Source organism: Populus alba, chromosome 1 (assembly GCF_005239225.2).
Source record: "Populus alba chromosome 1, ASM523922v2, whole genome shotgun sequence".
In the NCBI taxonomy this organism is placed as follows: domain Eukaryota; kingdom Viridiplantae; phylum Streptophyta; class Magnoliopsida; order Malpighiales; family Salicaceae; genus Populus; species Populus alba.
Genome location: NC_133284.1, coordinates 34,294,877 through 34,311,423, shown reverse-complemented (window position 1 = coordinate 34,311,423; position 16,547 = coordinate 34,294,877). Strand labels below are relative to the sequence as shown.

The 16,547-nt window shown below is 30.3% G+C and overlaps 1 protein-coding gene and 2 non-coding genes across 3 annotated transcripts; all 3 read left to right on the top strand.

The window, feature by feature from the left end:
- The first annotated feature begins 711 nt into the window (after positions 1–711).
- On the top strand, positions 712–3,261 carry LOC118055354 (uncharacterized). The gene is made up of 8 exons (XM_035067234.2): positions 712–1,040; positions 1,136–1,238; positions 1,320–1,427; positions 1,517–1,626; positions 1,718–1,825; positions 1,912–1,957; positions 2,120–2,251; positions 2,902–3,261. Exons 1-8 carry the CDS (start codon positions 829–831, stop codon positions 2,983–2,985), a joined length of 903 nt encoding a protein of 300 aa, XP_034923125.1. The 5' UTR covers positions 712–828; the 3' UTR covers positions 2,986–3,261.
- A 627-nt stretch (positions 3,262–3,888) lies between these two features.
- TRNAH-GUG (transfer RNA histidin (anticodon GUG)) lies at positions 3,889–3,960 on the top strand. The gene has a single exon. It is a non-coding gene; the product is annotated as a tRNA-His (tRNA).
- An 8-nt stretch (positions 3,961–3,968) lies between these two features.
- On the top strand, positions 3,969–4,052 carry TRNAY-GUA (transfer RNA tyrosine (anticodon GUA)). Its single transcript is given in 2 exon segments — positions 3,969–4,005; positions 4,017–4,052. It is a non-coding gene; the product is annotated as a tRNA-Tyr (tRNA).
- The last annotated feature ends 12,495 nt before the right edge of the window (positions 4,053–16,547 follow it).

Sequence of the window (16,547 nt, the reverse complement as noted above, 5' to 3'; positions counted from 1 at the left end):
TAGAGTTTTTTTTTAATTTTATTATGTAATTTTTCAAAATAAATCAATGAGTTCATAATTGAATGGAAATAATATTTTCTTATGAGCACTCATAAAAGTGAATTTCAAAAATTGACATGGAAAAGTCTAGGATTACTAAATTATTGAGTTAGTTTATGGATTATTGGATGAACAGGTGGTTTCCTATAGATAATCCTTTTGGTTATTAGTTCAATTCTTTTATTAAAAAACAACATCATTTTATTATTTTTTTGTTTTCTTGATGTTCAATTAATGTGTTTGAATTGAATTCAACTTGGTAAATCAAGTTTTATATAATTAATATCTTGATCGAATTAATTAAAAATATAATTTGAGTAAGGTTTTTGATCATAAATATTTTAGGTCAATTTGTAAAATTAAATCGAGTTTAACATTATAGTTCAAAATGAATATTTATCAAAAATTTAAAAGTAAAATTTAAAACCGCATATTTATATATAAAAAAATTAAATAAAATTGAACCACACGCATCAAAAAATTTCACAATAAATAATTCAAAATCTACAGTATTGTGTCCTTTACTAATAAGTAATAACATCAAAACAAGAAATACCAAATAACCTCGTAGAATAACTTCTTGGTCCATATTTGTTTGGGCTAGGCCTAGTTTTTTGTGGGCCTAAGTTTGCAAATAAAAAATTAAGTCCATCTGCCTCAAACACTGTTGGTCTCCTTTCTCCCTTCTTCAGACGACAAAGCTTTCAGCTTTCTTTCCCTTCCCTTTCCCGCCCTGAAAAAACAGAAGAATCAATCAATCGAGAGAGAGAGGGAGAGAGGGAGAGAGAGATGAGCAACGTCTCGGAACTGCCAAGTAAGGAGGAAAACGTGCTGAAAGGTCACGAAGGAGGAGTCTTAGCCGCAAGATTCAACGGTGACGGAAATTATTGCCTGAGTTGCGGCAAAGACCGCACCATTCGTCTTTGGAATCCTCACCGCGGAATCCACATTAAGACCTACAAATCTCACGGTCGTGAAGTTCGCGATGTTCACGTCACCCAGTAAGATAAAATAAATCTTTTTTGTTTTAATTTTAATAATACTGGAATAGCTTTGATTTCTTTTTAATTTTAATTTTTTTGGTTTTTGTTAAAAGGGATAATTCGAAATTGGTTTCTTGTGGAGGAGACCGACAAGTTTTTTACTGGGATGTGGCTACTGGTCGTGTAATTCGGAAATTCCGAGGACATGGTAGTGAGGTAATTTTTTTTTAAGGTTGTTTAATGATTATATGGGATGTATTTTTCAGTTTTATTTATGTTGTTTTTGTTTTGATGTAGGTGAATGCTGTGAAATTTAATGAGTATGCATCTGTTGTGGTATCAGCAGGTTATGATCAATCATTGCGTGCTTGGGATTGTAGATCTCATAGTACTGAGCCAATTCAGGTGCTTTATGTTTCTGAATTTGTTACTATAAATTGTGAATATGTAGGTGCGGTGGTTGATCTTCAAAACTTGGTGATTTTTTTTCCCAGATCATTGACACGTTTTCAGATAGTGTGATGTCTGTGTGTTTGACGAAAACTGAAATCATTGCTGGAAGTGTTGATGGTACTGTTAGAACATTCGACATTCGTATTGGGAGGTATCTATAGGTGTTGGGATTTGATAAAGTTGGTGTTGTCGGATTGTTATCATTGGATTAATGATGTTGGTCTTTTGCGTTATTTGTGTAGAGAAATATCTGATAACTTGGGGCATCCTGTCAACTGTATCTCGATGTCAAATGATGGTAACTGCATATTAGCGAGTTGCTTGGATTCTACTTTGCGCCTATTGGACAGGTGAATTCTCATGCTTTTATGAATAAGTCTCATAGTTTCTGTTGTCTGATGTTTGTCTGCCTTGTCTTATTGGTTCCTGATGGCAGAACTACAGGCGAGCTTTTACAAGAATATAAAGGACATATATGTAAGGTTAGTTGGCCAAACCTCCTTTTGTTATTTTGAGATCACAATAATAAGTTGAAAACTTGTCAATGTCTCAAGTTCCATTCTCCATTGTTCTTCACTTCTAATTGTTGTTGTTGTTGTTGTTATTATTATTATTGTTGTAATTGGTGGGTGATTCTGCATCAGTCATACAAGTTGGATTGCTGCCTCACCAACACTGACGCCCATGTTGCTGGTGGCTCAGAGGATGGCTACATTTACTTCTGGGATCTTGTGGACGCATCTGTGTTGTCACGTTTCCGAGCTCATTCCTCAGTGGTAAAGTTGTTTAGCATATGTATTTGATAACTGCAGCAAATTTCCACCTTTTCTCACTTCTATTCTAAAAACCTTTTAGTTTGCTTCTTGAAATGATTCAAATTACATGTTTGTGCTTAAGTTCGTGCAGTTTTAGCCAGTTTTGCCATGCTTCAAGATGTGGAATGTTGTATACACTGTCGGTCTTTTGTAACGGTTCCAAACCATTTGTGAGCCATGTTATAATTTTTTTTACACAATATTTACCTTTTTTCCTGATTAAATCTTCGATTCTTACTATAGTGAGTTCCTGAAACTTTAACTTTCACCTTTTGTTGAATGACCTTTTTGGTGGGTGATCTGTGATTGACATCAGAAAGCTGCAACTAACTTCCCAAACCTTGTATATCATATAGTTGCTGGCATGAACTATTGAGTATCGTTAGATGGTGATCTTATAAAAAGATCATTTGGAATCACAAGACTGATCTATCTTTTTTAATTTTTTTGCTGTAATTTGTGCATAATCAAATACCATGGGTTCATTGCTGCGTACTGCAACTAGGACTATCAATTGTAGAAAGGAATTGCTATTGCATGATGGTGATTTATAGACTTTTAGAAGGAATTCACACCTGACAGTCGATGGTTTTTGTGGCTGTTTATGGCAGGTAACAAGTGTGAGTTACCATCCAACTGACAACTGCATGATAAGCGCCTCCGTTGATGGCACAATTAAGGTTTGGAAAACATGAGAAAGAAGGAAGCAAGTATTCTTGATACCAAGCTGCAATTCCATACCATTTACATGAACATAAAGAAGAAAGAAGCTAGTTAAGGTCCCAATCAAACCCTCTCCTGTAGCGAGATTCACTTGCTGCCACATCAATTCTACTTTTTTTCTGAGAATTTTGTACCCATTTGACTGTCCATGTAAAACATCGGTGTTGTATTGTGTATCACGTGTTCTATTTTAAAAGTAGTGAAGACTTGCTTTCTAGCATCATCACCTAATATACTTGTTTATCCACTGCACTTGAGCAAGTTTACTGTGCAAAAGACATTAGTTATTTTTTTTTTTAAAATTGATGGCAAGTGATATCTTCAAATCAGTTTGTTCATCGATCGGACGCGCTTTTCGTATCAGCGTGGAGCACTCAGTCTTAAGATTTGAATTCAATAAACCAATGAAGGGAGCAAATCTTTTGATTTGAATAGTTATTTATAAAATGCTTTTCCAATGTATCAAGAGTTCATTGGGTGGTGTGGTTGAAAGTATTTAGTTAATACACTATAGTTTTTCATGAGTTCAATTTTAATTATGAAAACTATATTTTTTTTTAATAAAAAAAACCAGCCGAAACAGTAAAGAATACTCCAAAATCAGCTACTTGGAATGGAAGAGTATTTAACCCCCCTAGAATTTTGCTTTTTTAGATCTTTAATTTGTTCTTTTGAGTTTTTTTACAGTTACTAATTGTTAACATATAATTAATTTGCTTAAACTAACTTGAAAACTCATATTAATTTTTTTTTAAAAACCTGCCAGATTTTCATTGCACGCCACGATGGTAAGAGTTACATTGGGGGAGACTGTTAGGCACATTGAAAGCATTATTATATGTTAAATAGATAAATTGAAAGAGAACGATCACGAAGTGGCTGTAGTTTAGTGGTGAGAATTCCACGTTGTGGCCGTGGAGACCTGGGCTCGAATCCCAGCAGCCACAAATGGTTTCCGACCTTAGCTCAGTTGGTAGAGCGGAGGACTGTAGTTGTTGCTGTCATCCTTAGGTCGCTGGTTCGAATCCGGCAGGTCGGATAATTTTTTTATTTATTTAACCTAGATAAAAATTTAATGTGCCACAACCACTCCATGAAGAAGGACACACAAGAACCGACATGTCTTGATCTTGTTATTCTCTTTTATCTAAGCAAATTGTGTTGTCCAAGCAGAAAGACACCTGCCCTCCCTCTCCTTATTAGGTGTAAGACAACAGGGCCAGGAAGCCATGCAAACTAAAGAATGGTATGTGTCATAATTCACTTACCTTTCCGACTAGCTAGTTGCATGCCTTCAACCCATAAATAGCCAATCCCTTTTGCATAAACTAGCTATTGTACCATGGCTACCTCTGTCTGTTCCTGTCATCTTCCATGGCTCCCTGGCTCAACATCAGGTGCCTACTCAATCCCTTCCGATTTTCTGGACCGAGGTTTGCAACTATAAAATAACTAATTTTTTTATTTGCTAATTAATTTGATGATATTGTAGGAAATCATGATTTGATTTGAAACTTTTCGGACAACCAAGCAGAAAGAAAAACTTCATCATTTGGAATTGAATGTTACCCATGTCTGGATTAGAAATTCTAATGGCATAAGCAATATCTTTTTTATTAAAAAGATGAACTCTTTGAAGGTGTTTGGGGGTAAACTTTCATATACAAATAGGTCATCTTGATGTATTTAATAATAATAATAAAAAAATCTCATAATCTTCTTTTCCAAATTTAAATCTGAAATGATAATTTGAGAAATAAAAATTTTTATCATCTTGCTCAAAACTTCAACAATATTAAATGACAATTTCCCATGGTGGGGATTTAAATGTATTTGAAATTGTGTTTACGATTGTTTTTTAAAAGTGTTTTTTATTCGAAAATATATCAAAATTATATATATATTTTTTATTTTTTAAAAATTATTTTTGATATCAATGTATTAAAATGATATAAAAATATAAATAAATATTAATTTGAAATAAAAAAAATAAATTTTTTTTAAAATATAAAAACAAAACCGGCTTTAATATAATTGAAGGTTAAAAAAATGAAAAGAAAAGAAAAGACAAACATTGAAAATGTCTCAATAGTTCTCAGCTCTTTTCCACCCCACAAAGGCAAAATGATTACGAGAGGACAAAGACGTCCTCGAGCATGTTCAAAAAAGCAATGGACATTGCATTTTCTTTAATTAACTGGCCATAATATTTTTGTGGAAAGTGACTCCCAAAAGTCCATGCTTCTCTTGTAAAGATATCTTGCTTCGGCTATAGATTAGAGGACTATATATTTAACATATTTATTAGACGATTAATTACTAGAAGCATATTTAAATTTTAATTCATCCTTCCTGTTTGCTTGTGAAAAATAAAATTAATTAGACTGAATAAAATTATCAAAACACCTTATCACAATCAAATTAGATGTATGCAGGAGATAATTTTTTACTTTAGAAATAAATAAAATAAATAAAATAGAGGGGCTGAGCAGTGTAAAATGAAGGAAATTCTTCACCATACACGAAAAAAGAAACTCCAATTGTATTTGCTTTTCTTTTCTTTGAGTAGAAAAACACAAGACAAGAGCGTTGTTGATGTTCAGCATCAACATCTTCATCACCTCCTTAACTATGCAGTACAAGGAATTTAGCTTCTGTTATAAATATGAAGAAGCTAGCTAGATGGGGTAACTAACTTAGTTTCTACATATGATCAGCAAGAGTAGAAAGACAAAGAACTAGGAAGGTGGTGGTGGTGGTGGCTGTGATGGCTGTGATGGGTGGACTCCTTTTCAATCCGCCACCGGAGATGAAGAAAATCATCAACAGAACACGGTACCCTTAGTGGACCTGTGGTGTGGTAGCCATAAACTTCATGAGCTTTCTCTAAAAGTCGCTTGAAAAGAGGGTGATAAAGGTATGAAATCGGAATTACAAATCTTTGAAATCCACCATCTTCATCCTCTAAACCAACTCGAACTGCAAGCCATCCTTTCTTTACCTTCGATTTCTTGTCTTCCTGCATGTTGCTCATCTTTTTTAATTAAAAAAAATGATGGATGTGATGGTGGAATATTGGTGTCGAGAGTGTTGGTTGAGAGAGGGAGAAATCTCTTGCTCTTGTTCGCCTTTGAATCGTAGTACTAGGTGTTTTTTTATATAGGTAAGAATGGGGAAGAGACTAGAAAAAAAAAGAAAAATAAAAAAGGAAGGGCATTTTTGGATAACAAATTCTTGTTTTTGTTGTAAGAAACTATAGAATGGGTCATGTAGTCATTTATGTTGTCACTTTTAATAGTGATTATTCTATTTGTTTTTTGTGTTTAAAAATATTTTTTAAAAAAATTAAATTTTTTTTTTGTTTCAAATTAATATTTTTTTAATATTTTTATATTATTTTGATCTATTTTTAAATAAAAAACTTTTAAAAACAATTATAACTACATTTTCAAACATTAATTATCTCAACTACCTCAACATAATTCTCTCTCTCACAGCTCCTAAAATTATAAACATGAACTTAGGAACATGGAAAGTAATTAATCTTAATACAATAAATAAACTAAAAATATAATAATATTATTGAACAACGTATTGTTTTAATCTCCTAATATAGATCAATATACATGTTATTCCGCAATAAATAATGGGTCTGTTTGAGAATATGGTTATGATTGTTTTTCAAAGTGTTTTTTTATATCGAAATGCATCAAAATATTTTTTTATTTTTAAAAAATTATTTTTAAAATCAACGCATCAAAACGATTTAAAAAATAAAAAAAAATTAGTAAAAATAAAATAATGCTTTCCAACCGTGTTTTTTGAAAAACACGGGTATAACCGCGTTTTCCAAACGCTCTCTAGAAATGTTTTTTTGAAATAATGTAGCTGCACATGGTGTTTATAGTTATTAGAAATAACAAGGTGAGATTATTCTTATTATCATATTTTTTTAAGAAAGAAAAACTGAGAAAGCATAAGATTATAAGAATATAATTAAAGTTTAGAATATTAGTGTACGGTGTGTCCCATGTACTTTATACGGAATCAAGTTAGAATATTATAACTCGGAGATGGAGTACCATATCAATGGAATTAATTTACTTTTATGAGCCGTCCATTTACTTTGGAGGGTAACTCGATCGTGTGGTCCGAGAAGGAGACAGCGAAGCTCCATGTTTTTCTCTTGAAACTTGTGCTCCTTCAGATTTAGGAATCTTACCTTACCTGGCTTTTATGGCACCGGATGGGTGCAAGATCTTGGTATTTCTGCAACATCAAGGATTCATACGTGTGTTCAAAGGCATGGGTTCACTTTTAAAGTTCATTTATATCGTTGTTGATTGTTTTTTAAAGGGTATTTCTTTAAAAATATATTAAAATAATATATATATATATTAAAATTTATTTTTGATATTAATATATTAAAACAATTTAAAATCATAAAGAACATAAATTTCAGTACTTTACCACCCCAGAATACTCTGCATTCTCGTGTTTTAAATAAATATTTTTAATTTTTTAAAATTGTTTTGATATATTAATATTAAAAATAAATTTTAAAAAATAAAAAATATATTATTTTAATATATTTTCTTCCAAAAAAAAAAAAGATTTCTTCTACAGAAAAGTCAAACCGAACACCAAGAAATAAATGATTAGATATGTTTTGTAGGCTAGATCAGTACTTGCCACTTAAATATTTGTAAGGTATTTTTTAAATTAATTTTTATTTAAAAGTTATTAAATTGATATTTTTTTAATAATTTTGATATACTTATATTAAAAATAAATTAAACAATATATATATTGTTTTTAATAAAAAAATTTTTAATAATTGTTTTTAGCACGGATGTTATTATTTTTTCTTAAGGACGTAAGTCGTTACGGGTACGGATGTCCTTGAGCACGCGCCCATCCGTTTTCCTTTCTGATCTTATATTTTTTCTCTTTTTATATTCATCAATTTGCACTTTGAGGGAGAAGATATGTTTTTTTTTTTTTGCTAGTTTTATTAGGGAATAGTGATGGAATCAAATATTAAGAAACTGACTAGTGGCCATTCTAGTCATAGCATTTCGTGGTTAGTGCCAACGAGGAGCACGGGCTATGTTTTTCTTAATTTCTTTTTCCAATATTCAGGGTATTTATAGAACCCGCTTTCACCTGGTATTATTAAATTTAGTTTCGTTTAATAGATTAATTTATTGATTCATTAATTCTATACTTGGTCTAAGGTTGGTTTAAATCAGCATTTAAGTATAATCTTTCTTGTAAGAAGTCTTGGAAGATGATATTATACAATATATTAAAATGGTTCAGTGCCCCTCTTATTGTTTACCTATATTTAAAGCATTGTTGATTTGAGCAGTGTAATGGCAGCCCAACCCTTACCACAAAGAATTGCAAAAACAACGGAAAAGGGATGAGGTTGTCTTTTCACTAGGATACATTCGACATTGAATTGATGGTTGGTGAAAAAATGACTGCTTCAAGCCCATGCCTCCATGTGAGGACACCTAGCGCTTGGGATGACCTGTCCTTGAACTAGGTTAGACCCGAATGCCACGTGACACTAGGGTTGGCTTGCCCTTGCCTTGGGCGTGAGCCAAGCCCACACTCCCACGTGGGGGATACCTAGTGCTTGGGCTACCTGCACTTGCACTTGGTCAGACTCGCGCGCCACGTGGTGCTGAGGCTGCCTTACCTATGGCGCATAACCAGACCACCCAACTTGGGTTCGGATAGGCCCCAAGCCTAACAACTTGATTGGGTGTGGACGCATCCAGGTCTAACTCCATGTTGGGCCTAGACACGTCCATGCCCAACCCTATGTTGAGTCTCGACTCGTCCGCGTCCACCCCATGTTGGGACTGGACGCGTCCGTGCCCAACCATATGTTGGACATAGACGTGCCAATGTCCAACGCTAGGTTGGGCCTAGATGTGATCGCGACAAACGCCATCTTGGATCTAGACGTGTGCACGCCTAACTTCTATGTTGGACTTGGACGCAACCACACCCACCTCACTTTGGGTCTGAAAGCAAACACATCCATTGCCATGTTAGGTCTAGACGTGACTGCGCCAACTCCATGATGGACTTGAACACGTTCACACCCATCCCCACTTTGGGCGTGGACCCAATAGCAATGAGTCTTGCGTAGAATCCAAGTCTAATGAGTCTTGTCTTATGACCTATTTACTAGGACCCAAATAATTTATGTTATAAATATTTTTTGGTTTTCTTAATATAATAATGTGTGTTATAAATATTATTATTTTTTTATAATTCAAAGTGTTCGTATCAAAAAATATTATTATTTGTATTATAATCATCCTTTGAATTCTTAATATAATTATTTATGTGATAAATATTATTTTTTTATTATATTTTTAAAAATTCATATAAAAAATAGTATTATTTGTCTTGTAAATATTATTATTTTTATTATAATTAATACTATGAATATTAAAAATATTATCATTTGTGTTATAAAATATTATTATTTTATTATAATTAATATTATTAATAAAAAAATTAACGAATTTTAAAAAATATTATTAATAATATTAAAAAATATTATTTTTTATATTATAAATTTTTATAATATTTTTTTATAAAAATAAAAAATAACCCCGCCGCGCGTAGTGCGTGCTTCTAACTAGTGATATTGCTAATGTAGAAAACGTTGACTCGAATGGTGTAACACGATATTGGCCACTGTTAGGTTAGGTTTCAAATACCCATATTTCCCACTGAACACAGTGCTCTCTTTACATTAAATTACGAATTCATTTTTTTAAAAAAATAAATATAAAAGGATCCCATGTTTTAATAAATTAAAATTTAGATCCATTGGTTTTTTGTGTTTTAAAAACACTTTGAAAAAAAATTAAAATTCTTTTTATTTTTTATATTTCATTTTATTATTTTTTATGTTTTTAAATTGTTTTCATGTGTTGATATTAAAAATTATTTAAATATACTTTTAAATAAAAATAATATTTTAAAAATCAATTATTACTATACTTTCAAGCAGTATAATTCATCTATACTCTATTCAAATAAGAAGGAAGACGTATGATCTCAAGTTTCATCTTCATGAAATCATCACTAACATCAAATATCAAATAGATTTGAACCATATGACTCAGCAAATATTGTGCGAACAAAGAGAGGGAAAAGCATGATAAATGCAAAGTAGTGATGTAAAGACCGCATCCTCATTTTCTTTTTCCTACCATGTGAGTATAGATGGGAGCTAAGAAATTCTCATATTAAACACAACAATAAAATATATGGCCAAAAGGATAAATATATATAATATTGCTATAAACAGATTTTTCGTATAAAGTTTTTATACAAATACATGTGAAATTTAAGTTTTTTCTCAGAAAAATAATATTAAAAAGATTGAATTTTACTATTTATAAGCTGACAAATCAATTCGTGTCAAGATTTAATAAAAAAACTTATTTATAAAATATTTTCCTAAAAGGACAACCAGTAAAGAAAACACAAATATCTGTGTATCTATCAATCAATCAATATATATATATATGCAAAAACAAATGCTATTATGAATTAAAAACCAAAAAGAGAGAATGTTGACACAAAACCGACTAGCTTGTCATGGCATCGAGCCCGTATACTTGTCAATGTTGAGTCACAATTAATCAAACCAAAGATTTGGAAGATTTCAGAAGGTAAAAAGAAGAAGAATAGGAGTTTTCATGGGGACCATGCTCTCAATGGCTCGATGCTTTACGTTGGTGGCCCTTTGTACTAAAGACTTGACTCTTGCTCACATGCTATTGGGCGGTGGTGGCGCACACTCTGTCTCTATCAGACTATCAGGCTTATCTTCCACCACCACCACCACCACCACCACCTTTACCTTCCAAGTATTTGCCTACCAGTGCTATCTTCCATTGTACCTGCAACTTTGCCCTAGAAAAAGCTCTCCCTTTAACGATTCGGGTGGTTAAGTTGCCCGTTCCTCTTTCCTCTTTTCACTTTCTGCTGAAATGTTATGCTATCTAACTAGATTCAGATGCCAAGTATAATATCTTCTGATGAGATGGTGGCTTGTCCCTCTCTCTAGTATGCGGTCGGTGCCCCTAGGGCCACCCCTAGTTGCTACAACTCGGTGTAGCTTTTTGGAACAAATTCTACTTCGTCTTGGAAGCGTAGATTTTCTACATGTATATAGAATGTTTTATATATTTCAGTGATGTTTTCGTTAAACAATCAACCAGGATGCTCTACTGAGTTAGAATATTCTTTCGGTATATACTTAAAAAAATCCCAAACAGAATAAAATAAATTTTAAAAAATCAAACGGTACAATGACTATACGTTTTTGTGTACGATGTTACTAATAAAATTACAGTTTAATTTAAATAGAAAAGTTCACTATTATATAATGATGTGTAACTTATACCGATAAAATTACCCATATAATGACAAACAAAAATATTTTGTTGGTAAATCCTTCTGTAATGATTAATATATGATTTGACCATCGACTCTCCCCTCTCATATTACTCCAGCTTCTTCCTCACTAGAACTAAACAAACAACCCTCCTTCCATCTCGACACAACTTATTCTTTTTAACTTTTTCAGTCACAACAACAATCTGTTTGACAACATTCGTGTTTTGATTGAAATTTTATTATAGATTTTTTTATTTTAGTTAAGTAAATCTACCCTTTTTCTAATTTGAACACAATTTTAAAATGTTCATTTTTTTTTATTGCATAATTTAGTAGCATATGTATTTTGCTTGGGTGTTTGATTGTTTTTTTCTCAAATAAACTTATTGTATGAATTTCTGATATTGTACATGTTATGGTTTATTTTAGATTTTGTAAAATTATATTTGTTTGTAAATTGTTGAAATTTATGTCAAATTACCAATTTAGGTGTGTTGTGATGAAATAAATAATGGCTTGTTTAATAAGTCTGTTTTATATTTTGTTAATTTTATTGCCGAGTTGTAATTTCTGTAAATGTGTACAAATTTGTATGTACGTAGATAATTGATAATGAATTAAGAGAAGTATTAAAGTAGGTTGGATAATCTTGAGCTAAACCAATATTTTTGTAAATTTATTTAGTTAACATAGTTAATTAATACATGTTATCATCATTATTTGGTATAGGTTTGATAGAAATCATGGATCATTGTTCATGAATGTATCGAGATTCTTTCAAGACTTTGACTTATGATATATCGATAAAACAAAATTTTCTTACGAGAACAGTTTTGATGTGAACTATCACTAATTTTAAGTACCTAGAAGTTCAATATTTTCAAGGGAAAAAACTATCCACACCAAATTTCTAATTATTTGACTAACAAGAAACAAAATGATGAGAGTCAATCTATGTAAATTGAAATTATTGAGAATTACAAGGATAGAAGTGAATCCTTCTAAATCAGAATGATTAATGGAAGGATCTCTCCAATCACTATTTGGTTCATTATCCTTCTTAATTATCAAGCTAAAGATATACTCAAATCACTCATCCCACATCCCTCTCATGTTATGACTATTTGAACCAATAAAACTATCAAGAGCTTTATGACTATTTGCAAAAATAAATAAATAAATAAATAATAGAGCAACTGCCTTCATATATCTTCCATGTAAATCCACTCATATTCACGTATACACACATATATATATACAATTAAGGCTCTATAAATTAATATTTTTATAATTATAAAAAAATATTAATTAATCAATATATTATTTAATTGAGGTCGGAATAAAAATATTATTTAATTGATATTATTTATTTATCAAAATTATATTGTATAATAGTTCTTTACTTCGAGAATTTTAATTTAATTAATAAATATGAAATATGTTTCCTACAGAAAGACTATTAAAATTTTAAATTGATGGACTTGAGGTATACATCTTGTTCATTTGCTTCAATTTTAATTTATTTTTTTTCCCTCTAAAAGATTTACCGATTGTCATATTTAAGTATTTTTCTCATGATATTAAATATAAGAAAAAAGATTTTTACTCATTCTTGTCTTTGTTTTCGATATATAGTTTTGCAACATATATGTTAGTTTGCAATAAATTTTATAACTAATATTAAAATGAAAAAAAATAATAACATAAGATTTTCAGATTCAAACACGTCCAACTCCAGGTAACAAGATGAATTGAAATGTCTATATCGAGTACATTAAACAAAACTCTAAAATACGTGTTTACTGTAATAATAAATGTAGTTTATTATTAATTATTATAGTGAATTTATCTTTGTGCATTTTGATGGAGAAGTTGGAAGGCTGGGATATGAGGGTATTTTAATTTTTTTACGCTGATTCATTGGTCTTTAAAAGATTGAGCATGAATATTATTATTTTTTTCAGATTATTTGGTATATAGTAAAAATATTTTTTTACCTCCAAGGTCCATAAAAGTTAAACCTGTTAACCAAGGTTTTTTTTTTTTGTTTTACTTTATACAAATTTTAAAATAAGTAAAATATTTCTTTGCCTTTAGATAAGATAAAATAGTTTCAATGCATTCAAGAATGTTTTGGTATTTTCACATTGATTTATTTGTTATTTATAGGGTTATTGAGGGAGGGGGGTTTCCCAGTAATTTAACATTTATTTTAAATATTAAATTCTAAAAAGTTATGGGTGCTTGTTTTTTACATGCCAACGTGTTGGTGGCGTCCGTGCCCTTTTGACGGTGCGTGCGACGCCACCATTTGTTATTTTTTCTTTTTGTTTTTAGATTTCAGTCTTTATATTTTTTAATGCTTATTTTCATCCTTGACCCTTATAGAAATTTTTTTTTATTTTTTTCAATCCAGTCCTTAAATTACAATTTGTCATGTATTGTTTTCACCAATTTGATCCGTATTTTTTTTATTTGTTATTTTTACAATTGGATCTTTTGTTAAAATTTTATTAGTATTCAATTTCATCATTGAATCAAACTTTATGTTTTTTTTTTCATTTTAGCCTTAATTCTTTTGGTTTTTTTTTTTCTCCTTTTGTTAATTTTTTTTCCCTTTTGATTTAACCATGCAATTTAATTTTCAAATGCCTTCAAATTTAATTTTTATTTTGGTTTCCACCTTTATTTTTTAATTAATTTTTTTATGTGGTTGGTTTTTTTCCAAATACATTTCGGTATTTGATTTATTTAGAATTGAGCTTTATAGTTTTCCCATTTATAATGCTTCTAATTTAATGACATATGTTACAAGTTTTAAGTGTTAATATGGTTAATAATTATTTTTTTCCTCATTATATATTTTGATTTCATCATTCTACATTGTTTAAAAAAAAATATTTTGTAGTTACCTTTATATTCTTTTGTATCAGTTTGTTTTTGTGTCATTACATAAACCACAAGTTTTGTGAGTTGTTTTTGGATAAAGGTTTTTTTTTAAAAAAATGTTTTGTTTTGTGTTTAATTTTTACTATTTTTTATTTTATTCTATTCTACATGTAGGTTTTGTTTTTCATGAAAAATAGTTATTTTGAAATAATATTTCTTATATATTCAGGCATGCAATTTTTTTAATTAATTTTATTCACTTTATTTCACATGTGTTTCTATTTCTATTATCTTTTATTGCTTTTGGTGGCCACAATGTTCAATGCACCTGATAATTTAAAAAAACAAATTTAGTAGACATAAACAAGTAAATATCTCATTTTGTAAGATCAAATATCTTGATTTATATCTATCTCTTTTTTTTTTTTTGAGTTTCTTTTTTAGTTATTATTAATAATTATTTATTTATTTATTTGCATAGATAATTATTAGATGTTTAGATAAACTTTTGGATTTATGCTTATAATTTATATTATGTTAAAAAGTACATTAAAACAGTCTCCATAACTGATATATTTTTTTTAAAAATCATAATTCACGGCGAAGCATGGGTTCAATGACTAGTTGGTAGCAAGGTATAATCATACTAAAAGAGAAATAAATATGTGGACAAAATTGTTGGAACCAGCCACGATCCGAGGTCAAAAAGGGACGACCAGCCTGGCTTTATTTTCAAGATCATGTAGCTTTTAATACTTTAGATTTGAGTTTCATTACACATGGACCATAGCACTTTCTTACAAAATTATTGGTCGGAAATTGATAAATGTTGATAAAGATAACATCAATATTAGTGTTCGTGAGCTTCTCCAGGGTGTTCTTCACCATTATTTCTGAGCTTCCAGCATGACCTCTTCTTCTCTCTTGATCTTGAGAATGATACTCCACTTGGCACTTTTGGCAGTGGAGAATCTAGCATGTGGCAGTTTATTTTGACAAAAGAAAAGAGCCCGTTGACAAAAATCTAAGATCCTTGATTTGAGTAAACGTATTTAGTTTTATGGCTTGATTCGTCTATGTATTGTGCAATTTCAATTAGAATTTTCTATTTGCATACATGAATTTCAAGATGTTTGCACCAATACAAAATATTTTGAATATGGTTTGTATTTCACATCAAGGATATGAGACCCTTTTTCTTGATCGAAAACCAATCTTTTGTTATGGAAATCCCGCACAATTATATAGTGAATAATCGAATTATACATCTCACTCTTTCTTTTTATATTTAGGATATGTTTGGGAATATAATTGTAATTGTTTTTTAAAATATTTTTTTATGATGAGATACATTAAAATAATTATTTTTATTTTTTAAAAATTATTTTTAAAATTAGTGCAAATGTAAAAAAATAAAATTTTTCTTTTTTATAGAAACACAATACAACGGTATTTAGCTAGGATAGACTGCAAGGGCTTGAATTTTTAGAATTAAAACTAATAAAATTAAAATTGAGATCCCCTAAAAATTATTTCCTGATCTTAACCCTAAAAAAGAATTTCCTAGCTCGGCTACTATTCTCATTCATCTTCTTCTTCATCCTTGTTTTTTTTTTTTTTTTTTTCTATAAAAGTTTAAATTATATGAATTTTTTTTTTTAATTGTAGATGTCCAGACCAGCTTATGTATATCTTAACTAATTCACTGAGATTCTAAAGTTAACGATTATATAAGTCTTTATTAATCCTGATGTTTATAACATTCAAACTGATAATTTTTAAAAAATAAATTTAAAATTTAACCAATTTAACCACGTATCTAAGAACTAATTATGTGAAATTCTTGCTGTATGACGTGAGGTCGAACATGGCTAGAGAATCCAGCCCTGGCCCTCGCACAGATGAATGTTGCTATATAACTGTAAATGGATTTGGGCAGGAATAGGATTATTCCTATACCACGAATATGTAACGGAGGACTTTCCAGAAGCACTGGAGGAGCCATGATCACATGTGACCGACCATTCTCAATGGACCACGACTTGAGTTGGACTTGTACACATCACAATATACTTTCCACTAATTGTTTTTATTTCCTTCCAATTTAAAAGATTCCTAATAATCTTATGGTTAAAAATTAAAAGATTCCTGATAATATTTTTTTTCATAAATTATATGCTGGTACGAATTTAATTATCTCATCGGA

Excerpts from the sequence above, each read along its gene's own strand:
- LOC118055354 (XM_035067234.2), top strand. The coding sequence starts at position 829 with ATGAGCAACGTCTCGGAACTGCCAAGTAAGGAGGAAAACGTGCTGAAA. Across the intron at positions 1,627-1,717 it reads TTCGACATTCGTATTGGGAG|AGAAATATCTGATAACTTGG; the intron begins GTATCTATAGGT and ends TTATTTGTGTAG. Across the intron at positions 2,252-2,901 it reads TCCGAGCTCATTCCTCAGTG|GTAACAAGTGTGAGTTACCA; the intron begins GTAAAGTTGTTT and ends TGTTTATGGCAG.